Source organism: Myotis lucifugus, unplaced genomic scaffold, assembly GCF_000147115.1.
Source record: "Myotis lucifugus unplaced genomic scaffold, Myoluc2.0 scaffold_2, whole genome shotgun sequence".
NCBI lineage: Eukaryota > Metazoa > Chordata > Mammalia > Chiroptera > Vespertilionidae > Myotis > Myotis lucifugus.
In genome coordinates, this window is record NW_005871050.1 from 16,441,642 (window position 1) to 16,469,432 (window position 27,791).

The window sequence follows — 27,791 nt, forward strand, 5'->3', positions numbered from 1 at the left end:
TGAAGTAACTTTCCCAGCATACCACAGGACGCAGTGAAGACAGGCTTGGATTCCAGACTGAGGCTTCAGATGCCATTCCAAAAACCATAGCGAATCCTTGCCCTCGTAATTTGATAACTATTTCTGTGCCTTGCATTTTCGTCCCAGCCCAGTAGTACCGGGTTGAGCACCTTCTGTTAATTAGTGGGTGCAATGACGACGGCAAATGTTAGAGAAAACATTAACAAATCTGACACTAGAGCGGCAAGAGCAACGCTCTCGCTAGTTCTCCCGAGCTCTCGCAGCTTCCACGCAGGGAAAGTGAAGAGGTAGGAGGTGTCAGCAGGTCAGACGCACGCAGGTCTCTCTGGAGGTCCCATTGGGTACAGACCAGCGTGCAGGTCACGCCAGCAGGACGCACTTCTCTGACCTCGGCAGGGGGCGGGGAAAAGGGGCGTGCTGCGTGCTGCGTGCGCGCCGCCCTTCCCACTTCTCCGCCGGCCCGCCGCTCCGCCAGGCCAAGGGTTCGTTTGTCCCGCCCCGCTGCCCCGCCTTCCCGGCGTCCACTTCCTGGCCCTCCCCACTTTCAGCGAAACCAACGAGAGGACACCGCCTGCATCTAGAGCAGCCCAGCCAAGAGCGTAACCGAGGGGCACGCGAACGTGAGAGAAAAGCCTTGCGCGGCTGCGCTTTCCCACCCCTGAGTCTTTCTAGACGCGGGTGAGTGCCTGGGCATCAGCCTGCACCCGGAGCGACCCCCAGAGGTGCCCGCCCCGTCCCTCTTTTCCGGGTGGCCAGGGTCCTAGCCGACTCCCAGCATGCTCTAGGCGGGGTTCCCCGGGCAGGTGCAGTGGGAGTAGTTGGGGATGGGGGGAGAGATACTTAGAGCCACCTTCCTGGAGGCCCTTCTTGGCCCTTCAGTGGGGTCTTAAGGTGACCATGACCTCCCTCTCACTTCTGGTCTCCATTTAATCCTCCTCCCTTTTCCATATTCCACCCCCAGCTATCTTCACCTAAAAAGATGCATCTCAAAAACCACTCTGGTAAGATATGCTTCATTTGTGCCCTGCGCCGTTTTAAGTTTCCCTCTCCTCTGCACCAAATATCCCATCATGTTCATCTCCAGTGTAATTTTTTTCTGTCTCCCTTAATGGAAAAATATATATATATCCCTTAGAATAATTGGTGCGAGTAATACATGAGTAGAATCCCCATTGGAAGAATTCTGACGTACATATGCCCTTATCAAGCTGGGAGACGTGTGAATTATCACATATTGGCCAGAAGATGAAATGCCAAAATCTTATCTGAATTATAAAGTGCATCTGACAATTGTAATATTAGGTAGAACTTGTTTTCTGTCAATTCTATTTTCCTCCTTAGAGCTGTGTTTATTTAAAAGTTCCATGGGTGACACAAGAAACCGTCCTTCCTCTTTCCCTACCTCCCACCCCCATTAAGGAATTACATCTGCCAAGCTATCCCACACCTGTCCTTCTAGTAGAAGTCAAAGTCCATTTCCTCTGGAAGAAAATCAAGGGATGGTTTGCTTGTAGCAATATAGTAATGTGTGCAAAATGTCAATTGTGGCTAACAAATCCCACATTTTTTTCATTTGTAGGAAAACAAGGTTATTCTGTAACTTGTTTATTAAGTTATCGATAATATGGGTAGAAACATTGCTGAGATCATTATTCTCTAATAGAAAAAAAACATTAGACTGATGTCAAGAGATTTAATTTCTACTTCAGTCCTACCATTGATTAATTACGTGACTTTGGGTCAATTACTTAAACTCTTTTGACCCTCTGTTTCCCTATCTGTAAAATGAGAAATGACATTAAGTAGCTTCTAAGACCCCTTTCAACTTTCAGAGTCAAAGGGAAAAATCTCAGTAGCTAAATAGAACCATTTCTTGTGGAGATAGAGGGGAAATTGGGGAAAATCTCAATAGTTGTATTTAATGTTGGCTTTTCATTTCTAATTGAAATAAAAATGTAGACCTCACCCCTTGTACTGCCCCCCAAAATAAGAAAATGCCTTGGGAGGAAATAAAAATGGTCACTAATGGTTCCTAGATATGCCTATATTGACTCAGTTCTTATGCAAATAATTTATTTTCATTATGGGCTTTTATTGCATAAGCTAGTTGGGATACTTATTGGAAACCATTTAGTCTTAGGAACAAAAGGGTAAATATTAACATATATGGTGTCAGTCTCAAGAAACTTGTTTTAAATATACTCAAAACACCTAAGGATAGCAGCCATCAGTTAAATAAAGCACCAGGTTGAGAACACAAAATGCCAGCACAGATACCATTGGTAATTTGTCCATTGTTGGTGGTATTATCTGTTCAATTGAAAGTTTTGATATAAAAGTCTATTTATATCTGCAGAGGTATTTAAATAATATAATGCAAGCTTGTGAAACTAAATTCCTTTAAAGGGGATTATAAAAAGGTAAGCTATGAAACATTGGTTTCTCAGGTTAATGCTTTGATTTAGTGCTTGGGTAATTAAATCCCCATAGATGAAGTACAAAAATAACCTCCCAGAAAAATTCTACTGCATAGAGGTGTTGCTGCAAAGTTCCAGTTTATACTGAACAGTATAAATTGGAAGCTCATGATTTATAGACTCCTTGGTACTATATGCAACTAACTTATTTCAAACTTGGGAACCTTCTTTTAATGTTAAGAGCAAAAGGTATTTGTATAAGGAATACCAAATCAAATAAGTAAACTAATATTTTTCTGTTAAGTATCCTAAGAATTTTTTTCTTCTTTATAGGAAAAATGCTTTCTGAAAGCAGTTCATTTTTGAAGGGTATGATGCTGGGAAGCATTTTCTGTGCCTTAATCACTATGCTAGGACATATTAAGATTGGTTATGGAAATAAAATGTACCACCATGAGCATCATCACATACAACCTCCTAAAAAAGAAGATATCTTGAAAATTTCAGAGAAGGAACGCATGGAGCTCAGTAAGAGCTTTCGGGTATACTGTATCATCCTTGTAAAACCTAAAGATGTGAGTCTTTGGGCTGCAGTGAAGGAGACCTGGACCAAACACTGTGACAAAGCAGAGTTCTTCAGTTCTGAAAAGGTTAAAGTGTTTGAGTCAATTAACATGGAAACAAATGACATGTGGTTAATGATGAGAAAAGCTTATAAATACGCCTTTGACAAATACAGAGACCATTACAACTGGTTCTTCCTTGCACGCCCCTCAACATTTGCTATTATTGAAAATTTAAAGTACTTTTTGTTAAAAAAGGATCCATCACACCCTTTCTATCTAGGCCACACTGAAAAATCTGGAGAACTTGATTATGTGACTCTGGAAGGAGGAATTGTCTTAAGTATTGAATCAATGAAAAAACTTAACAGACTTCTCAAGTTCCCTGAAAAGTGTCCTGAACAGGGAGGGATGATTTGGAAGATATCTGAAGATAAGCAGCTAGCAGTCTGCCTGAAATATGCGGGAGTGTTTGCAGAAAATGCAGAAGATTCTGAAGGAAAAAATATATTTAATACCAAATCTGTTGGGCTTTTTATTAAAGAGGCAATGGCTAATCAACCTAACCAGGTAGTAGAAGGATGTTGTTCAGATATGGCTGTTACTTTTAATGGGCTGACTCCTAATCAAATGCATGTGATGATGTATGGAGTATACCGTCTTAGGGCATTTGGGCATATTTTCAATGATGCGTTGGTTTTCTTACCTCCAAATGTTTCTGACAATGACTGAAAAATAAAATAAGAGCATGTATATGATCACTGTATAGGACATGTGTTGTCATTATTTGTAGTAACAACTACATATCCAGTACAGCAGTATGTTTCTTTTTATTTCTCTTTTTCAGTTTGGTGACACTTGTTTAATCACACATTAAAATTTAAATAGGATGAGTTTTTTCCTTAAAACATATGAAAATGTCAAACATGTTGGAAAGAAGTGTTTTAAGAATAATTTTGCAAATCAAGCATATATTTATAAATATATTTATGTAATAAATTCTAAATTATGAACATTAAAATCCGGCACATATTTTTGCTGACTGGTTAAAATTTTAACATGTCTTTTTAGCTTTCTAAGATATGTAAGTGAATCTCTAGTTCTTAATTTGTGATTAAAGTAAAACTTTTAGCTGTTTCCATTACTTCTAATGTTGGTTTATGTTCTAAGCCTCTGCAAGTGCCAATGATTTTGCTTTCTCAAAAATACACAAACAACGAAGGAAATGTTCCCAACCAATGTAAAAGTGGAAGTTGACATCCATCCTTGAGAGAAAAGTTGACAATTACAGAGTTTAATAATTTTCCTGGGAGCTAATCTAATGGCATTCCTTAGCATACACAATTTCAATGTAACTCTCTGTACTTCTTTATGCAAATACTGAAATTGGAGTGGTGACTACAGCACTGGTGACTTGTAGCTCAGCTGTGTCTCAGATAAAACTATATCAATTGAAATTTATTTACTCTTGCTGGGCAAATGAGTTCTGTGGAAGTCTCCTTTGAAAAACTTTTGGCAATCGGGCAGTTTCATTTAACCTGAGTTGACTCTTTCCTAGTTTTGTTTACCTGTTCAAATTTTGAAATTTTTCCCCATGTTCATGCTTGTACCATATTCCAACTGGTTTTGGTGTGGAAGCCTTAACCTCACCGTTCACCTTGGAGTACCATACCATTTGTCTAATTTAAGTGGCTACCCAGAAGTTTTATCCAGTGGTGAATATAATAGCTCCTGTGCTTATAAATGTGTGAAATACTTGGAGCTGATTTGTCCTATAATTGGGCCTGCACATGCTCAATTAAATTAGATCCATAAAGGCCCCATAGCGTGTGAGACCATGGTATTTTAGAGATCAGTATTTCCTGTAACTGGGCTCATGAAGTTAATGGTCTCCCACAGCTTTTGCAAACCAGAAATTTCCTCAAGAGGACCTTGGGCTTCAAATTATTGATCATCAGAGTAGTGTGTAAAAAACCTTTTGTTTTAAATTATCTGATTTTCCGTATTGGAAATTTTTGTTAAAATGAAGGGTTATTTTGAAAAATAATAAAACCCCTTTATCAAGCAACTTAATATGTGGTCTCAGATGCAATTACTACAAATCAAGTCATGTTCACTGTGAGTCCAATGATAAATGGTATCTCACTGATTATAACACCAGTTTATGAGGGCCATCTTGCCCCCAACACCAATATATTAAGTGTCTACTATATTATGTTTGGTTACATTAGTGTATTGACATATAGTTGTAATAAATATATCAGTGAATGCATTCCATTGTTCAATTTCCTAATGGGTGCTAAGGTAACAGTTGCTTTTACTAGTAAACCAAATTGATGCTCTTGATTATATTTTTATACATAAGTATTTGTTCATAATGTAACTCTGTAATAACATTTATAAAATGTTGGTTGTCTTAACATGCTGTCTCTTCGAACTTATTTGTACCCATTCTTATAGATAAAATCTGAATCTGTCACATAGAAAATAATACTGAGGTCATGGTTACCATGCATTCAAAGCCAAAAACTGTAACTCTAACCCCACCATTATTTGGGGGGATAGTTGAGAAGAATGAAGTCTAAGAGAAACTGATCGTGATTGTGAATATCCTATATAATAAAAGCTAATATGCAAATCAACCAAACAGCAGAAGGACCGATCACTATGATATGCACTGACCACCAGGGAGCAGACGCTCAATGCAGGAGCTGCCCCCTGGTGGTCAGTGCACTCCACGGCAGCACTAAGGATATCCGACTGCCAGCCATCAGTCAGACATCCCCCAAGGCCTCCCAGATTGTGAAAGGGCACAGGCCGGGCTGAGGGACCACCTCCTTCCCCCTGAGTGCACCAATTTTGTGCACCAGGCCTCTAGTATTTTGCATATGGCTAGTGGCTACCATATTGGACAACACGGGTGTAACAAATTCCAGAAGTGTGAGACCCATTGACTGAGATATGAATGAGAAAAAACTTGAAACTTCTAAAAGTTGTATTTATCTTTCTGGTTGTCTTGAATACAGTGAAAACTGCAACCTGACTTAGCAGGCCTCAGGCCATCTCCTTACACAAGTTCAATGACTACATCTTCCTTCTCAAAATTGAAACATTGGATTTGGAGCAATTTACAGATTAGACCCCTTGACTTTTTTTTAGCTAAAAGATTGCTTATGTGTCAAATCTGACTTATAATGCCCAGATTTTTCTGTAATACATTTATTTTTTAGTAAAATTAAATACTTTTATTTTTAGAAGGTTTAAATTGTAGAATAGACACCAGATGGTCAAAGGCAGGGTACTCTGATAAAGAAGGACATGAGGATTGATACCTGAGATTCACCTGGCCTGGAATTGTCACAGGCTGTTTAAGTTAGAGCAGTGATTCAAACAGATTGCTGGGCCCCACTCCCAGTTTCTTATTCAGGTCTCCAGTGTCCCATGTCTAACAATTTCCCGGATGATGTTTATGCTTTTGGTCCAGAGACCACACTTTCAGAACCATTGCAGGTAGGGATAAAATTCCTTAAGAGAAATGTGCCACATTCTAAGATACTGTGAAGAATGGAGGTAGAGTAAACCCTTACCATGACTGTTACATATGGAATGTACACCTAACCCAAATCCATGGCCTTTGAGTAAATCACCAGGGGTACTTTGCACTAAGGTCAAAGTACAATCTATAATAATAAAAGCATAATATGTTAATTAGACTGGACAGCTGAACAACCTTCCAGATGAAGCCACGGCAGCTGGGCCAAAGCAGAGGCGGTTAGGGGCAATCAGGCAGGCAGGTGAGTGGTTAGGGGTGATCAGGCAGGCAGGCAAGTGGTTAGAGCAGCAGTTCTCAACCTGTGGGTCGCGACTCCTTTGGGGGTTGAACAACCCTTTCACGGGTCGCCTAAGATCATCAGAAAACACATATATAATTACACTATGCTTTAATTATGTTCAATTTGTAACAATGAAAATACATCCTGCATATCAGATATATCCTGCATATCAGATATTTAGCAAAATTACAGTTATGAGGTAGCAAAATTACAGTTATGAGGTAGCAACGAAAATAATTTTATGGTTGGGGTCACCACAACATGAGGAACTGTATTAAAGGGTCGCGACATTAGGAAGGTTGAGAACCACTGGGTTAGAGGCAATCAGGCAGGCAGGCAGGCAGGCAAGTGGTTAGGGGTGATCAGGCAGGCAGGCAGGCAGGTGAGCAATTAGGAGCCAGCAGTCCCGGATTGCGAAAGGGATGTCTGACTGCCAGTTTAGATCCCCTGAGGGTCCCAGATTGCGAGAGGGTGCAGGCCGGGCTGAGGGACACACACACGCGTACACACACACACACACACACACACACACACACACTGTGCATGAATTTCGTGCACCGGGCCTCTAGTACAAAAAAAAAAAAGTACAATACAAACAGGGCCTGGGTCTATACCTGGTTACTAGATATGTATATGAAACTTTAGTAAACATCACCTCCTTACTGAGACAGGTTTGGACATGTAACTTTAAACCTCTCTGATGAACAGAAGTGAATCTATTTGTGATTATATAACTTTCTTATTTGAAATTATGACAGGTAGGCTTACAATAAAGTTAAAAACTATCCTAGTCATCACAGCACTGGTGACTTGCACAAAGTGTTCACCTGAGCCTGTACCCAGAACAGTATACACCTACCACCTTGAGTGAGCTGTAAAATTCATCTAACACCAAGCTCACTGAACAAGTCGGGTTACTGATGTATGTAGTCTCTTGATTCAAGGCATCTCTGAAAGCCTCAAAATCGTGCATCCATTCCACTGCAGAGCTGTGATCAGTGATGTCAGTTTTATCCATGACCACAATGAAAGGTAGTTTGGTTTTGTACAAGATACTGCAGACATAGAGCATATTGTACATAAATCTCTGGGATGGTATTTCTTTTTTTGGGGGGGGGGGATGGTACTTCTTGATGTGCCACCATTGTGCCCAAGTCCACATTATTTTGTGACTTCTTTATACTTCCCAGTGTCACAAATGTCATTATTGGCAGGGAAGGGAACTTCATACACAGCTCTGCCTGCATTGATCACATACTAGTAAGACGGAGAGCGTCAGCTACACAGGTGTCCTGTGAGCCTCTCAAAGTAGTGCCATGAAAACAGGAATCTTGTCAACCTCATTTTCACTGTATCCCCAGTGCCTGTATTTGAGCCAAATTGATGACAATTACCAGTAAGCAAGATCTTAAATGCTCCTATAATGCATTTAAACAAACCCACCTATTTGGCCTTTTTTTAAAAGGGCACATTTGTATTAGAAAAGTTACTGAAAACAGTCTGGTGATGATGTACCACTTATTTGTCCTACATTTGTTAAGAATATGATGTTCCTTTTAGGGCTAGGTGGATTGGATTAATGGTTAAATGCTTATCTGCATTGTTACATGAAGAGCATGTTTGTAAAAGTTTAGCTTTCTTTTGGCATACAAAGAAATTCAGAAATGTTTGTCAACCTCCCAGCAAAGGAGTCCCCCAAGGTTTAATTCAAAAATAATCACTCAATATTTCCCATATCATCAAAGATAAGTATTTAAAGGGTAATGGGAACAATGAATTTTTTGGAAAGTATGAAATGATAAAATGATTGTATATATCTGGGGTCACTATCAAAATAAAAGAAAGAGAAATCCACCTTTATTAGTATGGAGTCTATACACTATAATATTCCTTGTATATATTGAGTATTGATGAGCTCAACACAAGGCCTGGTATTCTGTGGAAAGCAAAAGAGCCCAAACTCATGATTCATACAGAGAGTCAAATAAATAATCACTTTGTGTAAGTTTTGCCTGAGTAGTAAAACAAGCCATAGTCTATTATTAGAATACTAGAGGCCTGGTGCAAGAAATGTGTGCACTGGGGAAGGTGTCCCTCAGCCCAGCCTGCACCTTCTCCAATCTGGGACCACTCAGGGGATGTCCAACTGCCAGTTAAGGCCTGATCCTGGCAGTCGGACATCCCTCTCACAATCCAGGACTGCTGGCTCCCAACCACTCGTCTACCTGCCTGCCTGATTGCCCCTAACTGCTTCTGCCTGCCAGCCTGATCACCCTCTAACCACTCCCCTGCCAGCCTGATTGATGCCTAACTGTTCTCCTGCCAGCCCGATCACCCCCAACTGCTCTCCCCAGCCCGATCACCCCCAACTGCTCTCCCCTGCTAGTCTAGTTGCCCCCAACTGCCCTCCTCTGCTAGTCTAGTTGCCCCCAACTGCCCTCCCCTGCCAGCCCGGTTGCCCCCAACTGCTCTCCCCTGCTGGCCTGATCTCCTACAACTGCCCTCCCCTGCCGGCCATCTTGTGGCAGCCATCTTGTGATGATATTAGGGGTGGCTATCTTGTGACATGGGCATGGCCATCTTGTGACCACATGGGGGCAGCCATCTTGTGCAAGGGCATGATGGTCAATTTGCATATTACCTCTTTATTATATAGGATGGTGGTCCTTTCATCTTGAAAGTCTTCAATTTGGCCCTGACCTGTATGGCTTAGTTGGTTGGAGTGTCATTCTGTACACCAAAAGGTGGCCAGTTTGATTCCTGATCAGGGCACATACCCATGTTGTGAGTGCCATCCCTGGTATGGGGGGGGGGCGTGTGAGAGGTAGCCAATTGATGTTTCTCTCTCACATCAATGTTTCTCCCTTCCTCTCTCTAAAATCAGTAAAGGTTTCCATAGCCTGTTTGGTTCAGTGAATAGAGAGTCAGTCTGTGGACTGGGGGGTACCTGGTTCGATTCTGACCAAGGGCACGTACCTCAGTTGCAGGCTCTATCCATAGCCTTGTTCGGGGCATGTGCAAGAGACAACCAATGGATTTTATTTATTTATTATTATTATTATTATTTTTAATCCTCACCCAAGGATATTTTTTCATTGATTTTTAGAGAGGTCCCAGGTTCGATTCCAGTAAAGGACACGTACTATAGTTGCAGGCTCCTCCCCAGCCCGGGCCCTGGTCGGGGCTCGTGCAGGAGGCAACCAATCGATGTGTTTCTCTCACATTAATATTTCTCTCAGTCTTTCCCTCTCTCTTCCATTCTCCCTAAAATCAATGGAAAAATATCCTCGGGTGAGGATTAACAAAACAAAAAAAGTAAAAAGGCAGAGGTGAAATTATTTTCAGCATTATATTTTATTTAACGTAATATATCCAAAATATTGTCGTTTCAATGTGTAATCAAAAGAAAATATAGTTAACATTCTTTTTATTAAATTTTTGAAATCCAGTATCTTACAGTTACAGCACAGGTCTAAACAATTCCACAAATCCTGGCTGGGTAGCTCAGTTGGTTAGAGTGTCATCCTGATATGCCAAGGTTTCAGGTTCCATCTCCAGTCAGAGCATATACAAGAAGCAACCAATGAATGCATAAATAAGTGGAACAACAAATAGATGTTTCTCTTTCCTCTCTCTAAAGAAATAAATTTTTAAAAAAGAACACAATTCCATAAGTGCAAGGACCCTACCTCCACCTCTGAATGAAAGAAAACTTGGTTTCTTCTTTTTTTTTTTTTAAATAGAATTTATTGGGAAACTTGGTTTCTTCTAAAAGTCCTGTTTATTTTTCTGGTTGTCTTGAATGCTATGGAAATTGCAACCTCGCTTTTAGTAGGCTCCAGGCCATCTCCTTGCATGAGTTCAATCACTGGATCTTCTTTATCAAAATTAAATCATTAGATCAGGAGCAAAATAAAGATTAGGCTCCTCAGCTTTTTTTCTTAGGTTACAACTGAACCAAACTGCTCCTGTCATTAATTTTAATACTCACTAATCCTTCTCCCCATCTGTCTTTTAGATATATTGGTAGTCACAAAGCAGCTGCTAGTACTGCCTTTGTATATTACACTCTCTACACTGTCACCTCCCCACTTCTTTGTTTCTAATTACTAGTAAAAAAAAAAAAAAAAAAGCCAGGTGACTAATAACAGAAAAGTTCAGACCTCAGGACTAAGTCCAATTTCAAAAGTTATACCCTGCTGATTAAGAGGGAAACAGAAAAACAATCCCTCAAAAGCACAAAGACAATGTGTAAGCAACAACCCACTCTTATGCAATCACATCCCACCCATATTTCCCACTGTGGAACAGAGGTTTGGCAAATTATATTTCTCTCCAGTAACCCATAAACAAAGATGGTGATGGGACTGTGGGCTGAGGTTAACATTTAATAACAAATGAGGGGAGATTGTCTGCAAAACAGGCCTTGCAATCAGGCAGACCTAGGTTCAAATCCTAATTCTGCCATTTATTAGGTGTGTATTTTCAGGAAAATTATATAACCCCTCTGTGCCTTAGTATCTTCATTTGTAAAATGAGAATTAAAATCTACCTCATGGACTCATCATAAAAATTAAGCAAGAAAATTAAGTAAGTGCTCAGGGAATGTTATTTCCCTTTCCCTCTCACAAGTTTAACTAGCACTTTTACAGTTAAATGTGTACCAATCCTTTTTATTAAATATCTTTATGGTAAAATATTAAAATATTGATGTGAATAACAGCTGGTATTGAATATTCAAATTCACAAGAGAACTCCTTAATTAATAGTTTAAGATAACATCTGTACATTTAATCTGTGCCATGTAATAAAATAGCTCTTCCTCAAACATCTTTTTTATAAGGTAAATATTTTTAAGGTGAAATTCAGAAGTTACTATTAAGAACATTAATTTAGAGCATGTTCCCCTTCCACAACAAATTAGACATCATTGGAGCAAAAATTGCCCAGATCAGTATGGTTTCTATCTCCTCACACTTTAATCAAGAAATTTCTCTTTATATTGGCAAAAACTATTGGTTAAGTGTGACTCCTGCATCCTTTACAAATGTATCTGGGCATTTAGCACTTGAGAGACCATTGGATTTGAAAACACCCAGAAGCAAATGAGGCCATGTGCCCTTCTCTCGGACCTCTGCATTTGGAAGCAAGAAAGTGGACTCCGTTCTGGACTCCTTTTAAAACATTTTACAAAACATAAAATTTTTACCTTGTAAAACACAACATAAGTACAGTACTATATAAGTATCCAAGTTTTTACTACATTTTAGCCCTACTATTGTTTTAAAATATATTTTTATTGACTTCAGAGAGGCAGGGAGAGGGTGACATAAAAACATCAATGATGAAAGAGAATCATTGGCTGCCTCCTGCACACCCCACACTAGGAATCCAGCCCAAAGCCCTGCCATATGCCCTGACTGGGAATTCATAGGTCCACGCTCAACCACTGAGTGACACTGGCCCTGCGCCCCTACTATTTTTAAAACAGAACAAAGCATTGCAGTGAAAAATATTTCTCTAGTCACGTGCTTTTTGAAAGCTATTTAAGAGATAGATATTAATTTGATGGGTTAGAGATTGCTATTATTCCACTAAATGAAGCTGTTTCTATCTCTATATTCAAATACATTTCAGGTTGAACTTTCTTAAATATAAAATGCTTACACAGCAAACATTAAAACAATCTTAGTCATGCCAAAGCATACTTTTTCCTAATCTTGGATAAATCAACTCTAAGAAAGCTGTCCAGAGCTACAGGGAAAAAGGACATCCCCCCTCCCACCCCGCCCCCCAGTCCTCCTCACCTTGCCCAATTTAATCTAATGTTTAAGTAAACAGTAAATTTTGTCTTTAACACTGAATGGGGAAACATTAGAACTGATGAAAACAGTATCCAGACTAAGAAATACATATGAAATCTTTCAGAAAATTTGTTAAAATGTCAATATGCAGAAAAAAATTTTCAAGCCCTGTTGATAAGGAAGCAAAACTAGAAGAAAGTGTATGCTGCAACTTATAAAAGTTGTCTCAAATTTAAGCTAATTCAAGGACTATTAATCGTGTCAATCTAACGTGCAGTTTCATCATAAAATCATCTTATTGGTTTGCAAGTTCCCAAGCCTCACGGCTTCATCATGCATCAGCATAGAAGGACAACCCAGCATTTAGGGACAAAGACAGAAAGTGTCCCCTTTTAAAACAGAAGTTGGTAAGAATAAAAATACGTCACCTGACTGCAAATTCTCCCCAATATGGGAACTGAATTAGATTTGTTTTCAAGGCACATGTTTAGAGAAATGGCACTTTCTCCAAGTAAGTGCTTAGTTAAAACAACTGCTTAAAATCCAGTAGTTTGCTCTTATGTTTATGAAAATCAGAAAAATTACTAATTTCACCATAGATTAAAGTTAATAGCTATAGTTCATAATCAAGTCTTATAAAAAATTAGAATAAAATAAGAAGGAAAGAAAAGTAAATCTTTGTACCTCTTAAATTTATGAATATGGTAAAGTTCTGATAACACTTAAAATGAACTTGAAAAGAATGGGGTAAATGATTATGCCTTAAAAGTCCACTATATTCACATATTTTCTGAAATTAAAGTATTTTAGAATTGGCAAATGAAACAAGAAAAGCAACAAAATTATGATTTGGAAATTATAATTTGTTTTGCTTTTAAAATGCAATTTGTAAGTGTATAAGACATCTAAATAACATTGCACAATAGTGAGATATGTAACAACTAGAGTTTTAAGTAGAAATTATTTCACAAATTGATTTTTTATTTCTCAAAGTGTTTAACGATAAAATATGGTGTTTTTAATTTTTCACTAATTTAAAGTGAACTAATTTAATAATATTAATTAGCTTATATTTTCTAATCAATGTTTCTTCCCTATGACCTGTTCTAATGAACATATTTAAAGAAATTCCAGTGAGTCATCTCCCATATTTCTTTCCATACGTAAATTATATTCTCCAAGAGGGCCAGCCTCTTCAACCAACCAACCAGCCTACCTAGTAGTCTCAGCAGATTTAAAAACTGGTTCTCAATCTTGTTCATTCATTCCTGTTCTAATGGAGTTAATAGTCCTTTACAAGTCATTAATTAGTTTAAATACAATAGCAAACAAATCATTGTTATGGTTCATTATATCTACTCACTCTTTTACCTGCCATAAAAAGTATAACAAAGTATACATACAAAGTGTAAAAACATATAATGCAAAGTATACATTTACATGTGTCAGTCTGCATGGTGACAGGTATGATTTCATTAGGAATTATTGTTGAGAGACTCAGATATTAAGAATACAATTTATTTAGTCTAATTTTTACTGCCTTAATACAATTACACACTAAACCAGTGATGGCGAACCTATGACACGCATGTCAGAGGTGACACGCGAACTCATTTTTTTGGTTGATTTTTCTTTGTTAAATGGCATTTAAATATATAAAATAAATATCAAAAATATACATCTTTGTTTTACTATGGTTGCAAAGATCAAAAAATTTCTATATGTGACACGGCACCAGAGTTAAGTTAGGGTTTTTCAAAATGCTGATACGCCGACTCAAAAGGTTCGCCATCACTGCACTAAACGTAAGTGTTCTGAAAGGTTTTCAAATATATTTTAACTAGAGGCCCAGTGCATAACATTCGTGCACTGGGGGGTGGGTATCCCTCAGCCCGGCCTGCACCCTCTCACAGTCTGGGACCCCTCGGGGGATGTCCACCTTCCAGCTTAGGCCTGCTCCCCCTGTGGGAGCACACTGACCACCAGGGGGCAGCTCCTGCATTAAGCATCTGCCCCCTAATAGTTAGTGCATGTCATAGCGACTGGTCATTCCACCGTTCAGTCTATTTTCATATTAGCCTTTTATTATATAGAATGACCTAATTCTTACAAGTTACTAAATAACTTAAATAAATTTCTGATTGCTGAGACCTCAGAAGTGATGGTTATATTGACATAGGATGCACACACATTTTCCCCTTTCGTTATATATCAGTTTCAGTGGATACTCTTTTAGAAATTGGAACATTTAAATCCTCAACAAAATATTAGAAAACTGGATCCAACAATACATTAAAAAGATCAAGTGGGATTTATTCCAGGGATGCATGGCTGGTACAATATCTGCAAATCAATAAACGTGATATACCACATAAACAAAATGAAGGATAAACTACATGATCATATCAGTAGATGCAGAAATGGCATTTGATAAAATCCAGCACCCATTTATGATAAAACTCTCAGCAGAGTGGGAATAGAGGGAACATTCCTCAATGTAATAAAGGCCATATATGACAAACCCTCAGCCAACATCATACTCCTTGGGCAAAAACTACAAGTGTTTCCCTTTAGATCAGGAACAAGACAGGGATGTTGCTTTCACCACTCGTATTCTACATAGTACTAAAAGTCCTAGCCACAGCAATCAGACAAGAAGAAATAAAAGTCCTCCAAATTGGAAAGAAATAAGTAAAACTCATTATTTGCAGATGACATGATACTGTATACAGAGAACCCTAAAGTTTCCACCAAAGATTATTAAACTGAAAAATGAATTCAGTAAAGTAGCAAGATACAAAATAAATACCCAGAAATCAGTTTCATTTTATACACCAATAATGAACAATCAGAAATGAAAACTAAGAAATCAATCCCATTAACAGTTGCTTCAAAAAGAATAAAATACCTAGGAATAAATTTAACCAAGGATGTAAAAGACCTGTAGTCAAAAAATTATGACACTGAAGAAAGAAATTGAAAAAATACAAATAAGTGGAAGTATATACCATCTTCATGAGCAGGAAGAATTAACATCATTAAAATGTCCATATTACCCAAAGCAATCTATAGATTCAATGCAATTCCTATCAAGATACCAATGGCATATTTCAGAGAACTAGAACAAATATTCCAAAAATTTATATTGAACCACAAGAGACCCCAAATAGCCACAGGAATGTGGAAGGAGAAAAAAAATAACAGAGTTGACCCTAGCTGGTTTGGCTCAGTAGATAGAGTGTCAGCCTGCAGACCAAAGGGTCCTGGGTTCAATTTCAGTCAAGGGCACGTACCTAGGTTGCAGGCTTCTCTCTGGCCTGGGCCTTGGCCGGGGCTCGTGCAGGAGGCAACCAATCAATGTGTTTCTCTAACATCGATAGTTCTCTCAGTCTTTCCCTCTCTCTTCCACTCTCTCTTAAAAAAAAAAAAAAGTTAATGGAAAAATATCATCCTCAGGTGAGGAAATAAATAAATAAATAAATAAATAAATAAATAAATAAATGGAAGGAATCACACTACCTGATATAAAACTGTACAATAAGTCCACAGTCATCAAAATAGCATGGTACTGACATAAAAACATACATATAGATCAATGGAACAGAATAGAGAGCCCAGAAAGAAATCCATGCCTTTATAGTCAATTAATATTTGACAAAGGAGACAAAAACATACAATGGACTAAAGGTAGTCAGATTTGAAACCACAAAAATCCTAGTAGAGGCAGTAAAATTTTGGACATTTCTCCTAGCAATATTTTTTCTAATATATTGCCTTGGGTGAGAGGAACAAAAGAAAAATTAAACAATGGGATTATATCAACTAAAAACTGTTTTCACCGCAAAGGAAACCATAAAAAAAAATTAAAAGACAACCTACTGAATGGTAGAACATATTCGCCAATATTAACTCTGATAGGGGTTAATATCCAAAATTTATAAAGATCTTAATAAAAAACTCAACACTAAAAAAATCCATTTAAGAAATTAGCACAAAACCTAAATACTGTAGATACTTCTCCAAAGAGGACATAGAGATGACCAATAGACATATGAAAGATGCTCAACATCACTAATCATCAGAGAAATGCAAATTAAAACCACAATGAGATATCACCTCACACCTGTCAGAGTGGCTGTCATCAATAAATAAAAAAATAACAAGTGCTGATGAGGATGTGGAGAAAATGGATCACTAGTGCACTGTTGGTAGGAATGCAGATTGGTGCAGTCACTGTGGAAGCAGTATGGAGTTACCTCAAAAAATTAAAATTGGTGCTGACTTTATGACCCAGTGATTTCACTTCTGGTAATTTATCCGAAGAAACCCAGAACACCAATTTGAAAGAATATATGCATCCACATGTTCATTGCAGCATATTTACAATAGCCAATATATGGAAGCAGCCCAACTGTCCATCAGTAGTTGAGTGAATAAAAAAGGTGTGATACATTTACAGAATGGAATACTGCTCGGTAGTAAAAAAAGAAAAAAAAAAGGAAACCTTACCCTTTGCAACAGCATGGATGGACCTGGAGGCATTATGCTAAGTGAAATAAGTCAGTCAGAGAAAGACAAATATGTGACTTCACTCACATGTGGAATCTAATGAACAAAATGAACTAACAAGCAAAATAGAAACAGAATCATAGAGAGCAGGCTGATAGCTGTTCGGGGTGGGGTGGCACTGGTTTGGGGCTGGGAGTGTGGAGGGATTGAGCAAAAAAGAAATAAAAGAGAGAAAACTCATGGACAGGAACAAGTGTGGTGATTGCTTGGGGGAGGGACATAGGGGAAGGTGGAGGAGGGCATAAGGGTGCTAAATGGTGATAGACAGAGATTTGACTTGGGGTGGTGAACACACAATACAGTGTGCAGATGATGTGTTGTAGAATTGTGTACCTGAAACCCGTATAATTTTGTTAACCAGTGTCACCCCAATAAATTCAATATATAGGGGGAAAATTGGAACATTTTGAGTTTCCTGAAGAGCCTTGAAAGATATATTCTCAAAATTAAGGAACTTAGATTAAAAAAGTTAAAACATTTACATTTTGTTTGGGCATACATTCATTTCATATTCCCGTTAAAATTTTTATGAACAACAAAAAAGTAAAATATTTATTAAATACTGCTGCAAATTTAGTTATTTGCCATTCTTATATAGTTTTTTGAAATACTATGCTTAGAAATACTATATCCTAAGTAGCTGATTTGTATACAGAGAGGGAAGTTGGCTGGATATCATTATTATTTGACAAATGCCATATGATCTTCTGTTTGGGGACTATCAAATACCTTGAATTGAAATGTTCATGATTACCCCTGGGATAAATCCAGCTGCTTGTTTGGGATCCAGAACATTTTTAAAAAAGGAAAAGGAAAAAAGTAGCTGCCAACAGAAAACCACAAAACCAGTATAACAGTCTGCTAGAAAAGGGTTGATCAGGCCTTTGCATTACTGCACAATGGGACAGTTGGAATGCAGAATTGTCCAAACTCCAAGACATCTAGATTTTTTTAACCTTCTTACACTGGATACAATAGAAAGAATATTCTTATATTTGGTTCATGTGTAATTTGCAAATTTTGATGGCTGAAATTGGAAAAGCATTAGTAACTTCCTACTGGCCTGTCACCATTGGGCAGATTTTTTTCAAATTTAAATTTACTCACTAAACTGGAAGATCCTTAAGGGCAAGGGCCGTTTGTGTATTATTCAACTTTATGCCACATCACCTAGAACCTAGGAGATATTCAAAAATGTCCTTGAGCTGAACTGACCTTGCCTGAGTAAACGTGTCAGATATACATAAATGTAGGCTAACTTGACAGAAAATTAATTTTGAAACTTAAATTGCCTAAAAGAAAACAGGATCTTCCTGTATTTCTACTCTCAGGAATGTGGTTAAACTAGGTTCCCTTTAAGCATAGTGCCTAGGCTGACATGTGTTAGTTTAACCTCTTTGATTTGGGTTCCCTGCATGATCTAATGTTTAGAAAGTGATAAGGCTCCCCTGATTAACACCAATGACCTGAGGCCTCAGACCCAGAGGAAGCAGGAAACAATACATATTTAGTCCACATCACCAAGGCAACACAGTCAGTGTACCTCAGCATAGTAGAAAAACAAGCACAGATGCTGATGTTGAATATTTAAAAAGTATTCCCTACACCCACCGTAACAGTGGTTAGAAAAAAAGGATAACTTATTTCAGAAACCAAGACAATACAAGGTTTTAATTTCTGTACTATGTGTGCTTTGTTTTTCATTACTAATACTCCATAGGCAATCTTGGTCAATTAACATTACCTTAGCACCAAAAGTAAAGGTTTCAAGTTTAGTATTTGTTTTGTTTTTACTGCTTTTCAAAGAAAGAAAAAAAGTATGCTTACTCTTCCATTTCAAAGTTTAGTTTTGACACTGACTCAGATATTCTCTTTTTAAGACTACTATAAGGAGCTATATAGGCCTCAAATAGGGTCCCTCCTTCCCCAGATGGGCAGATATCTGAATTTGAAATTGGTAAGTCAGCATAAAATGAAACAACTTTTGAAGAAACCTACTCTGAAAGATGATTTATAAATGTGGTACTAATGAGATCATTTACATTTTTATCCATCAGGAATAAACAATAAAATATAACAATATGGTAGGCTGTAGAATATAACTGTTATAACAAAGGAAAATATTCTATGTATAACTTAAAAAGGATACAGGAAGTAAAATATCAGGGTTCCTGTACAGGCTCGGAAACAAATATGGCAGACATAAGCCTTCTAATTAATGATGAAGCAGGAAAACCTCTCTAAGCCTTGCCCCAGCCTAGATGAAATATTCCCCCAAATTATTAACCTTCCTTTGCTCTTAGCCATGTTCACCAAGAAACTTCCAGTTTACTAATTGTTTACCCTAAGCAAACTTACCACTCTAAATACATCTACACTCTAACATAGGAATCTCAAAGTCCTACCAGTTTCATTAGTGGGAAATCATTTCTCAATCTGAGGGTCAGACCTTGGATCTATTACCTTCACCTATGTTATATTTTGAGAGGCCCAGCTGTAATAGCCAGCCAAATGGTCTCTCTCTTTTTCTGTCCCTCACCTTTCTCACCAACTTCTAACTGTAACACAGGCCACCAAAAGCTTGTAAATGTCTGTATCCATTTGAAAAGTAAAACCACGTCACATGCCTGTAAACAACCAAATAAAGATGGCTGAGACACTAGAATAACAGCAAGGTTATTAGGAAGAAAGGCCTATCATCACTATATAAGTTCATAACAGCTCATGTAACTCCCAAAACTGCTTACTGATCTTACTGAAGTAGGTCCACTTATGATAGAAGATGCACATTGTTTGAGGAATACAGTGGAGACCCAAATCTGAAGTTCTGGCACCTATATAATTTCAAGAGAGGATACTAAGTAAATGGAACTTGAATCTACTCTTATCTGTTTACAGGCTGGACAGGGGGCATAAAAACAAGATAAATTACTTTACAGCAATATAATCATCAAAAATCCAGAATGTGGGAAGAAACTCTGTAAGACAAAACAACTAAATTTCGTAAATAAAGAGGAAAAGAAAGAGGGGGAACTTACAGATTAAAAGAGATTTCAATAAATAACTACCAAATGCAATAAATGGATCTTGTCTGGTTTCTGTTTCAAGCAAACCAACAGTTTAAAAAAATTTAAAAAGAGAGGCAATCAAGTCAATTTGTCACATATTTGGACACTGTCCAGATATTTGATTGTATTAAGAAACAGTTACATTTTTAGGTGTGACAACTACATTGTGGTTATGTTTGTGTTTTTTTAAAAAGAAAACCACTTATCTTTTAAAAGATCCATACTAAAGTAATTATGGATAAAATTATATATCTGAGATTTGCTTCAAAATAATCAGGGACTGGGGCGGGAAGGAATAAGTGAGATATAGATGAAATAAAACTGGTTATGAATTGAAGCTAGGTGATGGATATAGAAAAGGTCCATTATACTATTCTCCCCATACTTTTGTATATGTATGGGAATTTTCCATCGGGAAAAGTTTAAAAACAACAATGAACAAACAACACACAAAAAGAGAAGGGGCACTTCTAGGTGTCCTGGGATAATGGGATAAAATTCCCAATTAGTTTCCAGCCCCATGAAGTTGGCAGATTCTCGGGTGGGGGGGCGGGGGGAGTGGTCAACCGTGTACTGGCAAGTTCATTTATCAAGTCCTGCCCTTCATCTTACAGTACATCATTAGCCTAAGAAAGGACATGAAGTTGTCTGAGTTTGGTTACTTACCAGATACCTTTTAATGTCCAAGTTTGTTCCTACCCAATTTTAACTGGAGTTTAAGAAAAACTAAAATAATTGTTGAAGCTAACAGAATTTTAGCATCTTTTGAATTTATTCAGCACAACTACAGAGGTATTGTCTTCATGCTGTCACACACAGACACAAACACAGATACAGCACAATATCCATATTTAGCCTAAGTGCATTCCTTCTGAGGCTCATTTATATGTCTTCATATGCCACAGCCCATCATTTAAATAATGGATATTTTCAATGCCAATTCCTTTGTTGACTTTCTCACTGTAGAAGGAAAAAAGCACATAAACATATCGTTGTGCATTTTATAGGCTTAGTCATGGTAAATATAATTCAAAGTGCATTGCTATTTTGCAATTATTGAGTTACATGTAGGGAATTTATTTATATTACACTCACATTACTGTCTACATTAAACTACATTACTCTGGGGCAATTCATGTCTTACAGTGATTCTAGCGATCTATTGGGTGAATAGAAACAGAGTAATAATGCGTCAACATGTCAGGAGAAAATCAAAGTGTTACAAAATTTTTTTAACATTAAAGAATAGCATAATTTTAATCACATTGATTAGGCAAACTAAAAGGAGATATATAATTCGGTTGGTATGAACTATGGGAATATTCACACAATACTAATTAAGTTTAAAAAGTTGTAGATGTTCTGGAATATAGTTTAGAAATATGCATTAAGCCCTAACTGGTTAGGCTCAATGATAGAGCATCAGCCTGCGAACTGAAGGGTCCCAGGTTCGATTCTGGTCAAGGGCATGTACCTTGGTTGCGGGCACAGCCCCAGTAGGGGGTGTGCAGGAGGCAGCTGATCAATGTTTCTCTCTCATCAATGTTTCTAACTCTCTATCCCTCTCCCTTCCTCTCTGTAAAAAATCAATAAAATATATATTTTCTAAAAATTGTAGCAAAACATCTTTCCTTACACCTAATTTAAATCATACTAAATAAAAAATTCCTAAAATGCCACATACATACATACATACATACAATACAAAATAGTTACATTGGCACACGGGTTCTTTTCAGAGTGCTTAAAAAAGAATGCAATCCCAGAGACAAAATATGTTTCACTGGCTTTCTAAGTGTTAGGAAAAATCAGAAATGAGGCTTCTGTGCTTACATATTTGTAAGATGTGGTATGAATGAGAGCAAATTTCCCCTGTCATTCTGATGCTTTTGAGATAGGTTACCCATATCTCAAAAGCTAAGGGGGCCTAACATGAGACTTACATATCTTCTGCAGACATCTTCATGACCCCAACACACAGAGCATGCTGTTTTCCTTCTGCCATGATGGCCTGGAAACACACAGCTAAGAAATATTTTTCAAAATGCCTTGGAGAGGTGGTGTCAAATAATGATCACATTACTAGTTAAGCCACATTGAACCATCTCATATCCTTGCCTACACCAATAACTCCTTCAGGGCAGGGACCTATTAGAGTCTCTGTGCACACTGTGAATAAATACTCAATAAATGCTATATTAATGAATCTAATAATCATTCTTGGTTTTTAAGTCAGATGTTAATACTATAACCTAATGCCAACAAAACCAGAATAAGTGATGCAAAAAAAGAAAATTTTGAACCTAAATATTAAAAACTGTGAAATAAATAAATATCAATTGTTCTAGTGTTTTAACCATTGAATGGTGGTTTTACGTAAAGGACACAGTAAAACAATAATTATATGTCTAGTTTATCTTTAAGAGCCCAATGTAAGCAAGCGTCAACCTAGAACAAACAGAGCATTTTTGGTTATCATTTGAAGCATCTAGAATGTTAAACACTGCAGCACATGTTTTTAAAAGTAATGGTTCAAGGATACACAGTACCCTTTGTACTAGCTTTGCAACTTTCTAAAAGCCTACAATTATTTCAAAATAAAAATTATTTTAAAAGTAAAGTCTAAGTACTAGGAAAATTTCCCATTTAAAGGAACTCCAGGCCCTAGCATGTTTTTCTCAGTGATTAGAGTGTTGGCCGGAGGACTGAAGGGTCCAGGGATGGATTTTCCCAGTCAAACCTCGGTTGCAGGCTAGACCCTGGCCCTGGTTGGGGCACCTGCAAGAGGCAACCAATCGATGTGTCTCTCTCATATCAATGTTTCTCTGTCTCTTCCCCTCCCTTCCACTCTCTCTAAAAATCAATGGGAAATAATATCCTTTGGTGAGGATTAACAACAACAAAAAAGGAACTCCACAACTCTAAACTTGCAACACTTAGAAAAATCATAAACATAAAAAGGTAACCTATTTTTACAGAATACTTTTCTCCACCGGTTTTTCATTCATTCATTCAATGTTCCACAAATATTTAAGCACCTATTATGTGACCAGTATCTATGTCAATACAAACTATTCCTAAGATATAAACATACAACTTATACTACCCCTTAGATATAACTTCCACAACATAGGACAGCCTCCTTTTGAACACAAGACACATTCTTAAACCCATTCCAATAGCCTTCCCACTCCACAGTGATTCCCCATTCCCACCATGTATGGTTCCTTCTCTCATCTTGAGGCAAATGGCCACTTTATCTATGACAAAGTTGGCAAAAACCTATTTAATTTAGAATATAGCTGACACAGCACCATATACCTAAATGGAAATAATGCAGAATTACTCAGCTCTGAGTTGAATAGATCCTTAAGGATTATCTAGGACTTTAACATTTCTCTTTGAGAAATCATATTCTGAGGCCCAAACAACCAACTTAAAATGAACTTTAAAAATTGGGAATTGCCAGTATTTTCCACTACTCACTTTACCTACTTTTAGCACTCTACCTGTTACCTATGTTCTTTTCCCTTTGAGTCCTTTTATTCCAATGTCAAACATAAAAGTAGCAAGCTGATGTCCAAAGAAGTGGTCCAATCATATCAGATATATCCTCCCCATTAATAACCAAGAGTTTTATACTGTGTCCTGAATCTGATAACATTTGGGCCCTAACTAGGCTGAAATGCAGCTGGGACTCTTTTCTTACCTGTTCTCTTTTAATTTCTAAATTGGGTCACAATTTAATCTCAAGAAATAATGTTACTTCCCACATTTTCAAATGTAACCAGAAAGGCATGAGGTAATAGTAACAGTCACCTCCAAAAAAGTACATCTAATGTTCCTTTGGATGATAGATCTTTCAGTAATGACATAAATATATGTTTTTCGACAGTTAGAGCCTGAGAAGGATACAACAATCGTATCTACTGCAGCAGGGTAAAGTTTAGCTCCAGGAGAAGTTAAGCCTGGACACATGATATTTGCTCCACTGAGTACAAATTTGATGGCTCCTTTATCAACCTGCTGGTGTGGCAAGATAAAGGGATCTAGAAGAAAATAAATACATTACAGAAATTAATAAGAGTAATGACTCATCAGAAAAAAAGGCAAAGGACATAGACATATATTTCCCAAAATTACAGTACTCTGACAGATGCAAAATAAAACTGAAATACCATCCTTCACTTAGCAAATTAGCAAATATTTTTATCAATATTTTTTAAATCTTTATTGTTGAAAGTATTACATATATCCCCTTTTTTTCCTCTTTGACTCTTTCAGCCCACTCCCACCCCGACCCCAGGCCTTCATCATCCTATTGTCTGTATCCATGGGTTATGCATATATGCATACAAGTTCATTGGTTGATCTCTTCCCACCCACCCACTCTTCCCTCAAGAATGGACCTGGAGAGCATTATGCTAAGCGAAATAAGCCAGTCAGAGAAAAATAAATATCACATGACCTCACTCATATTTGGAATCTAATGAATAACATAAACTAATGAACAAAAATAGATTCAGAGAAATTAGTAAATATTTTTAAGAAAAGTAATTTCCAGTACTAGCAAGAGTGTAGGAAAACTGGCATTCCCATATACTGCTAGAAGGCTTATAAATTACTACAACCTTTCTTTAGGACTACTTGGCAACATGTATCAACAGCCTTAAAAAGGTTCAAACTCTCTTGACTTAGTAATTCTACTTCTAAGATTTTATTCTAAAAAAATGAGAGACGTACAATATAGTTAAAAAGATATTCATTGCCACACTAATATTTATAATAGAAATAAACTGGAATCAACTTAAATGTCCAAAAATAAAGTAAGCGATATATGACTTAAGGTGTATCTACAACATCTATATAATAGAGCCATGTTCTTGAAGAATACATAATACCCTGGGAAGTGTTCATAATATAATGTTAAAAGGGAAAAGCAGAATGAAAAATTACCAAAAATATCAGTGGTTGCTAGGGGAGAGGCAGGAGAGAGGGATGAATAGGTGAAGCACAGAGGATGTTTAGGGAAGTGAAACTATTCTATATGATACTTTAACAGTGACCATTATTCATTTGGCAAAACCCACAGAATGTACAAGACAAAAAATGAACCCTGATGTAAACTATGGATTTTGGTTATCAATAATGTATCAATATTGGTTTATCAATTGTAAAAAATGTATCACATTAATGCAACATATTAATAACAAGAGAAGGGTGGGTACTCTCTGCTTTCTGCTTAGTTTTCCTGTAAACCTAAAACTGTTTTTAAAAAATAAGTCTATTGATTAAAATATATATATATATATAACAGAGAGCCCAACTTAAAAAGGAAAAATATACACATTTACACATACATACAAACACACACACCATACAGGAAATAACTGGATGGAAGTATACCGCTATATTAACAATTATTATCTCTAGGTCACGGGAATACAGGTAATTTTATTTCTATATTTTCCTGATATCTAGAATGAACACATATTCATTTTGTAATCTTAAAAAAATATTTTTGTGTGTGTATCTACAAATAATTCATAACCTAACAATTAAAGGGTCCCTGGAGGATTTTAAACAATGCTTGGGGGGAAACTTTTTAGGCCTCTCAGGGCTCTCTAGGAATAACAACAACAATAATTGGTAAAATTTATTCACTTTAATGTTTTACCAGTAGCCATCACACTTATCAGATAATAACACTACAAATTAATTTAAACATGACTCCAAATTAATTTAAACAACTTACTGATAAAAAGGAACATGAATGGCCCTGGCTGGAGTGGCTCACTGGTTAAAGCGTTGGCCTGCGCGCCAGGCCTAAGCAACGAAAGGTCTTGGGTTCAATTCCAGTCAAGGGCACATACCTCAGCTGCAGGTTCGATTCCCTGGCCCTCAGGTCGGGCGCATGAGGGAGGCAACCAGTTGATGTGTCGCTCTCACATCGATGTTTCTCTCTCTACCTCTCTCCCCCTTTCCACTCTGTGAAAATCAATGGAAAAAATATTCTCATGTGAGGATTTAAAATTTAAAAAACACAGCCCAGCCGGCATGGCTCAATGCTTGAGCATTGACCTAAGAACCAGGAGGTTATGGTTCGATTCCGGATCGGAGCACATGCCTGGGTTGTGGGCTCAATTGCCAGTGTGGGGCGTGCAGGAGGCAGCCGATCAAAGATTCTCTCTCATCGTTGATGTTTCTATCTCTCTCTCCCTCTTCCTTCCTCTCTGAAAATAAATAAAAAATATATTTTAAAAAATAATGCCTAGCTCCTAAGGCTTAAAAAAAAAAGAATGTGAATGAATACATTTACTATTCATAAGCCATAATTTGTTTTCCAGATCTCCATCCTCATTAACAGCTGAACAGCTACCCTTTAATAATAATGATGATGATGATGATAATTAGTGCTAGTGCACACTGTATAAACAATTACTAAATCATTATAATGGTTACCATTTATGAGCACTTACTACATTTTAGATGCTGTGTTAGCTACATTACATATATTATCTCATTTAATCCTCACAACCCATAATGTATGTCCATATTAAAAACCACTGTGTCCACCCTAACCGGTTTGGCTCAGTGGATAGAGCATCAGCCTGCGGACTGAAGGGTCCCAGGTTTGATTCCAGTAAAGCAGGGGTCCTCAAACTACGGCCCCCAGGCCACATGCAAATACAAATATTGTATTTGTTCCCATTTTGTTTTTTTATTTCAAAATAAGATATGTGCAGTGTGCATAGGAATTTGTTCATAGTTTTTTTTAAACTATAGTCTAGCCCTCCAACGGTCTGAGGGACAGTGAACTGGCCCCCTGTTTAAAAAGTTTGAGGAACCCTGCGGTAAAGGGCATGTACCTTGGTTGCGGGCACATCCCCAGTAGGGGGTGTGCAGGAGGCAGCTGATCGATGTTTCTCTCTCATTGATGTTTCTAACTCTCTATCCCTCTCCCTTCCTCTCTGTAAAATATCAGTAAAATATATATTTTTTTAAAAAAACACTGTGTCCATATCTACAATAAAGAGAAACATGCAAATTAGCCAGCCCTCACCCAGGCTGGCCAGGCACCCCAGCGGGGACCCTCACCCCATGGGGGCGTGACTGGCCTGCAAACTGCCCCAGCCCTTCGCCCAGGCCGGCACTGTTTCCAGTGGGGACCCCCATCCCAATGGGGGCGTTGCCGGCCTGCAAACCACCACAGGTCCCTTGCCCAGTCCACCCCGTCCCCCAAGGGAACCCCCACCCTGATCCGGGACACCTTCAGGGCAAACCAGCTGGCCCCACCCATGCATCAGGCCTCTATCTATACTAATAAAAGGGTAATATGCTAATTAGACTGGGAGACCTTCCAGGAGACCTTCTGGACAAAGCCATGGTGGTGGGGCCGAGGTAGAGGCGGTTAGGGGCCAAGAGGGGAGGGCAGTTGTGGGTGATCAGGCCAGGATGGGATGGCAGTTGTCGGTGATCAGGCCGGTGGGGGGAGCCGTTGTGGGTGATCAGGCCA

General features: G+C 37.9%; 2 protein-coding genes across 5 annotated transcripts in view; one reads left to right on the forward strand and one right to left on the reverse strand.

Annotated features, from left to right (window-relative positions):
* Positions 1-488: 488 nt before the first annotated feature.
* C1GALT1C1 (C1GALT1 specific chaperone 1) lies at positions 489-5,421 on the forward strand. 3 transcript variants are annotated; one of them, XM_014458856.2, is made up of 3 exons: positions 489-743; positions 983-1,022; positions 2,772-5,421. In XM_014458856.2, the coding sequence occupies exons 2-3, from the start codon at positions 1,001-1,003 to the stop codon at positions 3,731-3,733; spliced, it is 984 nt and encodes a 327-aa protein (XP_014314342.1). In that variant the 5' UTR covers positions 489-743; positions 983-1,000; the 3' UTR covers positions 3,734-5,421. The 3 variants fall into 3 exon arrangements, with proteins under 3 accessions (XP_014314342.1, XP_006082206.1, XP_006082207.1); XM_006082144.3 differs by having other exon boundaries at positions 489-699; XM_006082145.3 differs by lacking the exon at positions 983-1,022 and having other exon boundaries at positions 489-699.
* A 15,604-nt stretch (positions 5,422-21,025) lies between these two features.
* MCTS1 (MCTS1, re-initiation and release factor) overlaps positions 21,026-27,791 on the reverse strand; it is a 12,627-nt gene continuing 5,861 nt past the window's right edge. For both annotated transcript variants that reach the window (XM_006082147.3, XM_006082146.3), the window contains exons 4-6: positions 24,191-24,324; positions 22,219-22,286; positions 21,026-21,235 (exon numbers count right to left, since the gene is read on the reverse strand). In XM_006082147.3, coding sequence (XP_006082209.1) covers positions 21,154-21,235; positions 22,219-22,286; positions 24,191-24,324 — 284 coding nt within the window. In that variant the 3' untranslated portion in view covers positions 21,026-21,153. The remainder of the gene's footprint in view (positions 21,236-22,218; positions 22,287-24,190; positions 24,325-27,791) is intronic.

What these genes read in the sequence shown, in the direction of transcription:
- C1GALT1C1 (XM_014458856.2), top strand. Translation starts at nt 1,001, where the DNA reads ATGCATCTCAAAAACCACTCTG. An exon ending in GCATCTCAAAAACCACTCTG is followed by an intron (nt 1,023 to 2,771) that starts GTAAGATATGCT and finishes TCTTCTTTATAG; the next exon opens with GAAAAATGCTTTCTGAAAGC.